The sequence below is a fragment of the Physeter macrocephalus genome, chromosome 11 (assembly GCF_002837175.3).
Source record: "Physeter macrocephalus isolate SW-GA chromosome 11, ASM283717v5, whole genome shotgun sequence".
Lineage (NCBI taxonomy): Eukaryota > Metazoa > Chordata > Mammalia > Artiodactyla > Physeteridae > Physeter > Physeter macrocephalus.
The window spans coordinates 67,165,513-67,178,896 of NC_041224.1; the positions used below are offsets into that span (position 1 = coordinate 67,165,513).

The 13,384-nt window shown below is 37.7% G+C and overlaps 1 protein-coding gene across 5 annotated transcripts in view; it reads right to left on the reverse strand.

Annotated features, from left to right (window-relative positions):
* The window catches only part of HMG20A (high mobility group 20A), a 77,359-nt gene that overhangs the window by 8,273 nt on the left and 55,702 nt on the right, over window positions 1-13,384 (reverse strand). For all 5 annotated transcript variants that reach the window (XM_024128859.2, XM_028495269.2, XM_055088126.1 and 2 more), the window contains 4 exons: window positions 11,755-11,902; window positions 9,019-9,231; window positions 5,879-6,011; window positions 4,876-4,907 (listed from right to left, as the gene is read on the reverse strand). In XM_024128859.2, the coding sequence (XP_023984627.1) occupies window positions 4,876-4,907; window positions 5,879-6,011; window positions 9,019-9,231; window positions 11,755-11,902 (526 nt within the window). The remainder of the gene's footprint in view (window positions 1-4,875; window positions 4,908-5,878; window positions 6,012-9,018; window positions 9,232-11,754; window positions 11,903-13,384) is intronic.

The following is a 13,384-nucleotide window of genomic DNA, read 5'->3' on the forward strand; positions in this document are numbered from 1 at the left end:
CAAAATATATTCCACAATGATCCTTGTGAATAAAGTCAATATTTCAAAATGCTTTGGCTGCAGTTTCTACAATGAATTTGAAGTTGAAAGCATTAAGAACATAAATTATAAGTGTCTTGGCAGTATTTAAAATCTTGCATAATATAAGATGGTAAAGAGAACAGTGGGAAATGAGTACTGAAGAAATTGCTAGTGAAATCTGAAGATTCCAAAACCTTTATAACATAAAGAACAGTTTAAAAAATCTAGAAATCATTCCTATAGAAACACATTTAATGCCAGAGATAGAATGCATCTTTCCTACTCTTGCCACCACTAGTCTTTTATCTTTGAACGCAAATATGATTTGGGGCCCAGCAGAAAAGTTAAGCACTTAACAGCCTATGAGGGAATTCTGACAGCCAAGATCCTGTTTTCATACTGGTGTCTGCCACCTTAGGGGTCGGGGCTGTGCTGTGTGAGCTGCCTGCCAATGGCAGCTGATCAAGAGAGACTTCTAAGATGGAAGTCTGAAAAACAATGTATTTATCTGAAGACACTTTCACAGCACTTAATTTTTACCCTATCTTTTATCTCTTAAAGAAAGAAAGTGAAGTTTTCCAGAACAATTTAAAAACGAACAACAAAATTACAATTGAAAGCCCCAGTTTCAACATGCAAAGCTCTACCTCTAGCCAGCTCTTGGTGGATTTCAAAGAGAACTAATGTATGGACAAGAAAGGCTGGTTCCAGAAGGTATCTTAGGCATATTTCTCAGTGACTTTCAATCGACTCTCCTGGCTTACCATATTCTTTAACTCTGTTACTATACAAGACATAACGGATATAAGCATAAGTCCATAAATGACTTAGGATAAGGCCTTATGATTTTATCATCCCATCTTGTTCAGTCTCTTAGTTAACTGCACAGGCTTATATGAGATCAGTTTACCTAGCCATAGGTCTGAATATCTGCCAGTCAGATGGGTAGGCCGGGATGCTTGGCTCCCATTACCATGGTACCAAGAGCCCTCTCCAAGGCCTAGAGTCTGCTCAGATGGGTAATTCTGCTCTCTTCCTTGCCACAGCAGTCCAAACCAAACCAGGCTAACTACATAAGGGCAAGGGACAGCACCACATAGGTGCATTAACACACTGCCTTTTGGTATAGATTCTTAGAGTGCAATAAAAGAAACACCAAAGCAATTAAATGAAACTGTTCAGTCTCTTAAAGGCAACAGAGAATTCTACTTAACTGAAGAGTCGTCATAAAAACCATCAGCACTCTTCCATTACTGAGTACATTACTTGGCATTGGAGAGGATCCTCTTGGGGGCTCAGATATACTTAAGCTGCTCCAAGGGTCACTCAAGGGATTAAAATCATAAGGATTTCATTACCTCTTCATTGAAAGGGTCTAATTTGTTCAGGCTGAGTGTCATTTTGTCATTTCCCATAAATTAAAGGAGAAACAAAATTATGGTTTCTATCTTAGTCCTCACATGAGATTTAGACACTTTCTTGAGAGTAACACTGACTGACTCCTGGGTCTAGCAGGCTGGCTTTTGATTTGAGAGGAGCAAGAATACTCTTCACTTTGGTTTTCATTCTATATGTTGAGTGGAGGGTAAGAGAACAGAGGCCTTTTGAACTGAAACTATTTTGCTGTGATCTAGGCTCAGGGCCAGAATTTCATAGAGAGTGATATGCTTCTCTCAAGTGCCCTTTACCGTAAGGAATGCTCTTAATATTGTGTACCAGGCTTAAGTGCCCCACTGCTATGCAGAATGGCTTGAATGGCTTTCAGGTCAGCATTTCTTTGGCTCTAATATGCTCTCCAGTAACTGCCTTGGCAACAATGTCTTAGGAATCTAAGTTCCATTAGGGAATACAATTGGTTTCTTTACTACATACACACAAATCAAATCGTTTCTGTCTCAAGTGGCAACAAATTTTGCTGACATCACAGGCAACCTGGCCCATTTTAACTTGCAACACTGTTTATTCCATATAACGTGGCAGGTGCTGCCAGGAGTGCTAAATAAGACCGGGCTACAGAGGCCTGGCTTTCAGTCACAATTCTGCCTCTAACTAATTCAATAAGTGACTCTGGGAAGTACTTTCCTGTCTCAGGCGTCATTTTCCTCACCGGCAAAATGAGGGGGTCAGTTGGGAGGATTTCTGAGGTCTTAGCAGTTTTGAAGTGAGCTCGAAGACTATTTTACGGCATTTGCCATTTTATTCCTAATAGGATAAGTAAAGGGAAATAAGCATGTTTTTAGAAACTGTGATGTTTTAGGCACTTTGCAAGGTACTTGCTCTTTTATTAACTTCCTCATAACTCTGCTCAAGCCATTTTACATATATATATATATATATATATATATATATATGAATATAAATATATCTGAAGTGCCCCACAAAACCTGGGTCATCTTTAAGGTCTGATTCAGTTCCTCCTTTCCATGGGGGCTTCTGTGGCTCCTTTTGTTTTCCACTTGTAGTGCTTTCTTATTTTTCTTAACTCTTGTTATACTCTAAGAGGTTATGTGTAACTATGTTTAACAATCGTCAAAGAGGTTTTTTTTTATTGCAACTCTTTTGAAATTACCTAGTTTAGTAAGATATTATTCAATAAAAACTGATAAAGTGGGGGACATTAATTGGGTCAACAACCTTACTAAGAGAGCTTTATCCTGATGTGGGCATACAACAGATTTATAGACCCTACTGTATACACATTTGAGAAATTACTGCTGGCTCTCCACCTACTCCCTCCTTTTCTGTGTTTCACATGAGTCTAATCCTGAAACAGGGAAATCACACAGAGACTTATTCCTTTTCATATATCATAGAAATTCATATCATACTAATTAATGTATTTTAAAAAACCTTCATTTCTCAAATCAGTAGCAGCAGCTTCTATGACTAAGTTTACTAAATCTTTTCTGATGGAAACTATTAACTTTATGAGAGGCAAAAATGCCACATATGGTTTGGCCAGTAAAATCCATAGTGATGAAAGGAGTCAGTCATTGACTAGAAAATGGGAGCTCTAATATTTTAGATTACTGTTCATACTCTCTTTTGTAACCATTAAGGATAGAGAAGCTATAAAGGATGCTTAATAGGGAAAAAAGGAAGTTTTGGTAATTTCATGATATTGGTGGGTTGGGCACACAAAGGAAGGAGAAATAAGTAATTATATAAGTATTTGGCAATATGGAAAGCTTGCAACACTATTCAATTATGATTTAAAATATATAGTGTACATACAGTTTCTCAAGCAAAAAAAAAAAAAGATTTCATCCTAATTGAAACACAGAGATGTCATATATAACTACATTTATATAGGATTTATATGAAGAATAAAATGCTAATATTTACTATGCTTCTCACTTTATAATTCATGGATGGTAATAAATCTATTTGACTTGTGAATCTAAAAGTCTTCTCTATGTTTTGAAGGTCACCAATACCAAATTAGGTATGATAACTACAACTCCAAGATAAATACATTATTATTTTGAAGAAATGATTTCCTTGATTTAGTAAAAAACCCAATACATGCAAAAGAGTATATCAGAAAATTCTTTTTGTGTAAATATCCATTGTTATTTCAACAAATGGGTTTTGTATAAAAACAAATACGTATTTATGGAAGAACTCTTCCATGCAAGGGCATCATGCTAGATGGGATGGGTACAAGATGGAACTAGACCATGCATGCCTTCAAAGAGATTATAATCCAAGCGTGTTAATAACAGAAGCACTTGAGTAACTTTGGCACCTTAGCCAGATCAGCTAAGTGCGTAAGAGTAATATAGAGAGCTGTGAGGTGTAAAAGAAGTTGGAGGAAACAGGAAAAGCTTGAAGGAGGAAATGGAACTTGAAATAGGGTTTGATGGATGACTAGAATTTAGAGGCAAAATTGGATGATGGGAGAGGGTAATAGAAAAAATGAGTGAGGGAAAGAAAGTATTCTCGTGAAAGGAAGAATATGAGCACAGGCATGAGGCAGAAAAGGATGGGGCACCTGGAGGACAGTGAGTATTAAAGGTTTTTAAGTACATAAGATATATATGGGAAATATGGGAGTTAAGGTATTTGGAAAGGGAAATTGGGGCTTAATTACAGAAAACCCTGATTGCTGAGTTTGAATGTGATTTGGTAAGCAATGAGGAGTCATTGAGCATTTTCATGCATGAAATTACCACAAATTTTATTTTCTTAGAACCATGTATTAATCATAGGCTACATATATATTTAAAGCTCTCTATGCAGCAGAGCCAACACACACAGGCCTCAGTCCTATACAGGAACACAGGTCTAAATCCTATTGCTGAGACTGAACCAATGGAGGGGAAAAGGCCAGTAAACAAATATGCACCAGTGAGGAAAGTAGGCATAGTAATCAAGATAATGTCACTTGTGGTCTGTAGATGCTGTAAGTTGAATAGTTCATTTTAACTAAATGCTGGATTCCCTAAGTAACAACTTTTTGAGAGTCAGAATAAAGTATCTGATGATGATAAATTATGGTCAAGTTATAGCTTTTAGTTGGTCTTCATTTCTATACCTCACTCCAAATTCCAGCCATCTTCAGCATTTAAAGCCAATAAAATTCTTGGACCATAAGAAAGGACTAGAGTTACGGGCTTTAGTTCAAGGACAGACTCATGACATAAGTGTCTGCCATATGCTAAGAATCCTTGAGCTAAAGGCAACTAACCCAATCCTAACTACAGGATAGGAAATACTCTGCCATTCGTTAAAAAACAGTCCAATAGCATTTCAAACAGCATCATTATTATATACATATATCATACACACACACACACACACACACACACACACACACACACACACACGCTATGTAGACAGAAAGTTAATTACCTCATGATCATGAGTGGCCTGTCGGGCTGCATCTAAAAATATGATAGAATAAGAACATTAAGCTGAAAAACAAAACAAAATAACAAAACCTAAGGAAATGACTGTGCTAAGCTACAAAAACTGCTGGTATATGTGGTCTCTCAAAACATCATATTTTCTCTGATAGCTTTATTAATCAGTCAACAAAAGTTAAAGGGAATCCCATCTTACAGGTTATGCAGTTAGACACAAGAGAAACAGCAGACACAGTTCTTACCTTTGAGGAGAACAGGGTGGGAGAGTGGACAGGAAATACATGCCAAAGGATGTTTGCACAACATTACAGTTTAGCTGGCAAGATGCCCAAATGTGGAGAAGACGCAATAGCTCAGGAATGACAGGCTATTATGAGTGGGGCTTCTTTCTTTGGCAGTGTTTCCTGAAGAAGGGGAACTTTTAGCAATATTTTAAGAGTGTGATGAACAATTTTAATGGAAAACAAAAGATCCATGAAGACCAGGATCTTCTGTATCTTGTTTACCTTTGCAACCTTAATGCCTAGGTGAGATCCTGATATGTAACAGGAGGTGTTCAATACATTTTTTGAATACACACATACGTGAATGAGTGAATTAAAAGGATGACTGATCACTGGAAGCTGGGAGAAATGATCACATGAAAGGCTTAGAGGTGTTACAGCAAGGTGGTTATGTAGTGTAGCAGACAGATTTGTTTAGAGGTAGAGAAAGGACTAAATTGGAAATAGAAGGAAAAGCACAGACAACTAAAAGCGGTCTTGGAGCACAAGCCAAATTGTTGATACTGGATATGGAAACCCAACTGAAATTTCTAAATGAGAGCAATGTGATTTTAATAAAATTCCAAGATGATGCTTGTAAGTGAATGTAGTACAATAGAGAAATGATAGAAACATTATCTTTTATATTATTACTCTAATAGTTGGCTTTGTGACACTCCATCATGCAAAACAAACTACAAATACATTTGGTTCTGGTTCTGATACCTTGCCTATGAGATTTGCCTTTCTGACGGTCCTGGGTTTTCCTACTGAAAACTTTGTAGGCCTCAGTCTTCTGATACTGCTCCAGTTCCTTCATGTAACGCTCCTTATCTCTGTCTGCTTCATCAAGGTAGCGCTGGGAAAGAAATATGGAATTATTTTCAAGAAATAGGTCTTACTGAGGTAAAATACCAATGAACTCTTTGAAGAAAGCAAAGGATAATTAGCACACGGAAAGAAAAGTACAAGTGGGATAAGCTTTGAGAATTAAAAAAAAAAGTCATGTGAATAGAATAAAATATAATCTCTGAGTTATAAAAGAAATAGGTGATTCTAACTTTTTAGACTACTGCCTTTCTTAACTTATTGAAGACAAGTTCTATTGAGGTCACTCTCATAAAAAATTCACAAGAAGATTATAGTTCTTCTACTAATCCTATAGATAGAACTACACATGGCCCTAGAGTCCTCAAGAAGACTGAACACCACGTAGGCACACTTAATCTTCCCAGGGGAAAGGATGGAATATTACTTTGTTTCTTTATCCCCAACCCACTCTGAGGAGATGATCTCATACATCAATTGGCCTTTAAGAGCCAGAAGAGTGGAGATACAAGGAACATAAAAAAGAATGACCTCACCCTACGGACCTAAAATGGACTACTATGAGAGAGCCTGTATCTACATGCTTTGTGCTATTAATTATTTAAACAAAGTTCATTGATCTACTAGGATAATTTTGTTTAATGCCTTGTACTTTTCATTCATCATTAGGTTTAAGAAATAAAGTATAAAAATACTCTTCTAAATGAACACAGACAAGAGTTAGAAATTATGTTAAAAGTCTTGTCCTACACAAGAGCCAGATGTAGGGGTCAAATGGCCAAATCTGAGACAATTTAAGTATCAAAATACTCAAGTATAGTAATAATTTATAAACCATTGGGAAAAGAAGAAATTCATATGCCTATGCCAATTGTAAATAAATAACAAACAGGTACATAAATGGAGGGAGGAAGAGGGCTCTTGCTTAGATTAGAATGCCGAAGGCCAACTGGCAAATGTGGAGGGAGTGCTAGAGTTGGAAAATCATCATTTTGCAACCATCACGGTAAATATTAGATCAGGCAAAAGTTATTAATGAATGCTAAATCTAGGGGGAAATTTTGATATGGAACAGACTATTTGAATGTTCTTAAAATGTCTCTGCACAGACTACTTATTAATTATAAGGGACAGTAAAAAACTTCAGTGAGTGAGCAAAATTAACATTACCAATGAGGAATAAAAGACATTGTGTCCCTGCATATGCGATACCCTGAGAAGGACCAACGTCCACCTATGCAGTATTCTGACCAAGAATGCGTAACCTCAATCTAATCATGAGGAAACATCAGACAAATATAAAATGAAGAACGTTCTGTTGAAAGTAAACAAAAAGGAGGGGGAGGAAGAGGGAGAGACGGTATTCCTAAAAAAATATCAATGTCATAAAAGACAAAGAAAGGCTGTGGAAAGATCCCAGATTAAAGGAATCTAGAGATTTGACTACTAAACTCAGAGCCTGACCCCCTGACTGGAATCTGAACTGGAGGGGGAAAATGTTACAGAGGAATGATGTTAGGTCAACTGACAAAACTGTAATATAGATGGTAAGTTAGATAAAAGTATTGTGTTAATACAAAATTATGAGGTTGTTAACTAAACTGTGGTTAAGTGAGAGAACATGCCTATTCTTAGGAAATTCACACTGAAATATTTAAGGGTAAAGGGCTATGATGTATGTAACTTATTTCAAATAATTCAGAAAAAAATTGTGTGTGTGTGTGTGTGTGTGTGTGTGTGTGTGTGAGAGAGAGAGAGAGAGAGAGAGAGAGAGAAAAAGAGAGACCACATGCCCAAACCTGCCCAGGAGAGTATGAGCACATGTGCAAAAAGAGAAAATGTGTTAATAATAGGTCAATCTGGGTAAGGGTATTTGGGTGTTCTTTGTATTATTCTATGTTTGTAACTTTTTGTACATTTGAAAAATTATTTTCAAATAAAAATTTAAGAACAAAAACAAACACAAAACCCCTTGTCCTGCCTAACTAGTTAGTTATCACTGTTGGTTATCCCTGGAGATGACTTTTGCTTTTTTCCTTATATACTTCTGTACTGTCTGAAAAAATTTTAAATGATGAGCGTGTATTAATTTTGAAATAAAAAAATTAAAGAGAAAAGAGTAACTACTTTGTACAGCTCATAATCCATTTATACATTACAGCTAAAACAATGGATGATATACTCTGTTTTCTATTAGCTTGCTACCACAGACACAGAGCTTCAAGTTGCAACTCAATCTGATCTCTTTGAAATTTTTTGAATTCAGTTAATTGTCAAGAGTATTTTTCAATTTGGTTTTAGTTTGTTTGGAATCCTTTTTAAAGAGTGTAAGACATAAGAGAAATATAGACATATATCAGATACTGAAAATGCTGGGAACTTTTAACCTCTCCGACAATCCCTACCATCACACCACTTTTGTGGCATCTCAACCAGTTCGTGGCTAACTTGTCTTTAATTCCTCTCAAATCTAACAAATGGATTTGTTTCAGTTTGGCAATGGGGTTAGTTTCTGTCTTAGAGGAAAGAGAATTCAAATAGTTCTTGCTTTATTTTTCATAGTAGGTTAAATTTGCCAGAACTCCAGTTTAAAAAGTTTATTAAAGCAGTAAAATCTTTTTCTTAAACAAAATTCTTATGTGAACATCAGAATTTTCTCAAAAGAACTTTTCTCAGTTAACTCATGACTTTTCATTTAACTTGGTAGAATAAACCATGCTGATAGATTTCTTAATATTGAACTACTTTTTACAAAAATCTTATATGAACTCTCAGCATATAAAGCAAATAAAAGTGGAGCTGCTTTGGTTCGGAGATCCGGATCCTAGAGTCCCTCCTGCTCACGTCCCTGCAGCAGACCCTGAAAGAGTATAAAAACCACTGTGGAGAAAAGAGCTATGAAAGACCCTGCTATTCTGGTCTCCTAGGCCCATGACAAAATTGAAGAATCAACAGTCCATTCTCTTTGCTTTTCTGACAAAAGTTATTTTTGAGATATAATCAAAACCAAGCAAAGGATCAGGAATAGGAACAATTACCTGTTTTTCCTCTGGAGGAAGTTTACTCCATTCATTGCCTAACATCCTTGTAATTTCTGGAAATGGGACTTCTGGTCTTTTTGCTCGAAGCTGTTCTCGACGCTCGTTCATGAACCGAACATATCCTGTAAGGGGGGATTTGGGTGCATTGCTGTCTCGAAGAGGTTTCTTCCTCTTTCTTCCTTTGGACCAACCTCCTCGTTTACTTCTTTGCTACAAAACAAGAAAAAATAAAAAAACCCAAACCAAGTTACAACAACAAAAATTTCCCCAAATAACACAATAATCAACACCAACAAACAAAACAGGATTAATAATTGCATTTTGCTACCATTAAGGCCCTGGATATTCAAAGCTCTCCAAACCTGTTATAGGTACAAATGGCTGCAATGCAGTTTTCAAGAAGGGACTCCAGATGGTTCACCTGCAGAACTTTTTATGTACCATACTACACAATGTTACACTAAGGGGCTATTTTAGTGCTAATCCCAACAGATAAGAATAAGGGGTACCATGATCACATAAGCTCTGGCCTTCATATGCACTTAACAATCCTGACTCCTGACAGGGGAATATTCTAAATGAGAAATGCAGGACATATACAGCACTGTGCCAGGGAAGCAGACATTGCTACAGTAGATCAGAACAAGATGCTGTCACATGCACTGGGCAAAAGAAGAGACAAGTTGTAGTACTAGGATTAAAATCATTCATGAAGGGTGTTTCTCATTGATATCATTCAAAGACCAGTTTATTTCCCATAGCAAATAGCACTATAGATTTAAAAATTAATATCTAAGACTTAGAAAAATTTCATCAACCATAACATATCCAAAATGAATACTAGTTCTTTGGCTTGCTGGTTTATTTTTTTTATTATTATTATTTTTTTTTGTGGTACGCGGGCCTCTCACTGCCGTGGCCTCTCCCGTTGTGGAGAACAGGCTCCGGACGCACAGGCCCAGCGGCCATGGCTCACGGGCCCAGCTGCTCCACGGCATGTGGGATCCTCCCGGACCGGGGCACGAACCCGTGTCCCCTGCATCGGCAGGCGGACTCCCAACCACTGCGCCACCAGGGAAGCCCTGGTTTATTTCTTAAGATGTTTATTTTATAAAGGCAGAGGTCTTTATATGTTATTAGTTAAATCAAAAGACAAAATCGCCCCCAAAAAAGTTTAAAGGACTTAAGTACCACTATAGTTTTACCACAGCCTTTTTCTTTGTCCTTTTAAACAGGATGCAAGGTACTTTTGCTTCATAATTTTACAAATACACATAGCCTATCAGTTAATAAAGTTTTATGGATACAAGAATTTTTATTTCAGAGAAGAGAAAGATAAGCCAAATGGGACAAAAATATCTAAATATTAATTACCATACTGCACTCCTCGAAATATATATAAAATGGTACAATAATTCAGCATTGGGCAAATGGTGTATTTGGTATCAGTTTTTTTGTTTTTCTTTTTGGTTTTGTTTTGTAAACCTAGTAACATTTAACATTAAAGCTACTAAGGATTTAAGATGTTTAAGAAGCTTTAAGCATTCATCATAATCTTTAAGAATGCCAACATAAAAAGAATCAGCTCTGGGCTTCCCTGGTGGCGCAGTGATTGAGAATCCGCCTGCCGATGCAGGGCACACGGGTTCGTGGCCCAGTCCGGGAAGATCCCACATGCCGCGGAACGGCTGGGTCCGTGAGCCATGGCTGCTGAGCCTGCGCGTCCGGAGCCTGTGCTCCGCAACGGGAGAGGCCACAACAGTGAGAGGCCCGCGTACCGCAAAAAAAAAAAAAGAATCAGCTCTTTCAAAATAAGAACAAAGACAAAAGTCAATGGTGGTACTCTTTTATAGCTAAAAAAAAAAAAAGAGTACCTTAAAACATAGACAATGTAATCAGTCATTTGTGAGGAACACTGAAAGTCCAACAAGGGAATGATGGCCCAGGTCCATACAGAACCTCTGTGTGAATTAGAAAAAGATACCCCCTATGGGACAATGAATGACTTGGTAAGTCGTGTGAACCCTTTGGGCACATATGACTCCATGCTGCAGGGTTTGGTGAGCAGAGTGTGGTCTTGAGTAAGGGCATGCAGACTCCTCATTAATTACTTAAAAAAAAAATTTATTTATTTTATTTATTTATTTTTGGCTGTGTTGGATCTTCACTGCTGCATGTGGGCTTTCTCTAGTTGTGGCGAGCGGGGGCTGCTCTTTGTTGCGGTGCGTGGGCTTCTCATTGTGGTGGCTTCTCTTGTTGCAGAGCACGGGCTCTAGGTGCGCGGGCTCAGTAGTTGTGGCTCGCAGGCTCTAGAGCACAGACTCAGTAGTTAGATAGCCCGTGGCTCATGGGCTTAGTTGCAGCATGTGGGATCTTCCCAGAGCAGGGCTCGAACCCATGTCCCCTGCATTGGCAGGCGGATTCTTAACCACTGCACCACCAGGGAAGCCCTAATTACTTACTTAATTAAATCATGCAACTCATTCAGTAAGCATTTGTTGAGCATCTAATCTGATGTAGGTATAAATTTTCTAGGTAGGGGAAAAAGAAGAGTCTACTTGTCTCTGTATCATTAAAACCATTAATATGGTTCTATATGAAACAAGAAATATAAAACAGAATATTCTGCAGAATGTAAGGAGGCCAGAGGATGAACACCTCGATCAACTCCCTTGCTGACTGCTTCTTCAGAAGCCTCAGAGACCAGTAACAGGAGGAGATGCTTCAGCTTACCTCATCTTCGTGCCTCTGTTCATTGCCTTCTGCTGTATTTGAAGACTCATTCTGAAGCAACTGACCTTGGGAGAGGTCCTCAACAAATTCTGGATTATTTGTGGATGATGAGGCTCCACTACTATATGGAACCTCTGGGTGGGTTATCCTGAAGAATGATAGGCAGAGTGGAAAAGTTCAGTATCAACAGCATCAAAATCTCCTACTTACCAAGGTTCAAGACAAATTTCACTGCCAGCAAAATCACATGCCAGCCCTTGAATTAATTCCCCCACCTCATTCTGTATAAACGTAAACAATGTCTCCATAGCAATTATAGAGCATTTTAAAAAAGGTTTCAGTGCTTGATTGGATCAGGTCAGTTCCATGAAGAAATCTCCTACTAAATAACAACTATAATCTTTCCCCCACAAATTACCTCTCTCCTCAATGTAGACTTTACATTTTAGTTCTGAGCATGCAACTTTTATATGCTAGTTTCATGTATCTCCTTTTCATGTAATAAAAGGAAAATACTATTAATGGAAAAGAACAGGAATGGGAGTTGAAGAGGTAGTTTTCCCCCCTATCACAAAAGAAAGCGTTGTTTAAGGGCATAAGAAATATCTCTTACAGTATATTCCATAGGCTACTCCTTCTTGGATTATAGTGTTTATTGACAATGAGATCATCTAAGAACAATATTATCAAGTTCAGTAAGTTCAGATATAAATGTTAATAAATCAGAGATATACATTTTCTGTTCCTATCATTCTGTTCCAGATGAGTCAGCAAACCAGATCTCATCCTTCTGAAAAATGGACACGAGAAGGTACAGATGACGGTTGGATCTTAGACTGAGTTATACCCTGTCGCATTTAGATAAAGGAATGGAAATAAAAGTAACACCATGCGCTAGGGAGTCTGGGGTTTGGGGCAGGTAGTGGGAAAGGTGGAGGAAGATGTACAAGAGAGTAATATTCAGTCATTATTCTGGGAGAATGTATACTCCATAGGGTTACAGAAAATACTTACAATGCAATATAAGTACTGAAACAGAGGTCTGTAAAATGTGCCATAAAGGTACAGTAGAGGGGATGATGAATTTTATATGTATGGAGAGAATGTTAAGAAAGATTTTACAGAGGAGGTCTTAAAAGATGAAGAGGCATTCATCAGGTAAACAACATTATTACAGGTAGAAAGAACAGGGTATAATAGGAGAAAGGGAAACTTTTCAGGAGGCTACTGCAATAGCCTAAGTGAGAGACAAGGGCAAACAGGAGAATAGGGGAGACAAAGCTAAGAGATAATTAAGTGGAAGAATGACAGATTGAATATAAATAGTGAGGGAAAAAGAAGAGTCAAAGGTAATTCTGAGGTTTCTAGATTGGGTGATAATGTACTATTAACCAATGTAACAACTGGAATGTGTGTGTGTGTGTGTGTGTGTGTGTGTGTGTGTGTGTGTGTGTGTGTGTGTGTAAGAAAGACAGATGAGAAAATGCTAAGTTTGAAACACTCATGGCATAATTAGGTGGAGCTGTCCCACCGACAACTGGAAACATGCCCTGAGAGAACAGAAGTGAAGAAAAGGCAGGAGATATTTTGGGAGGCATCAGCTCATGGAAATAATGGGAAGTGCTAGATA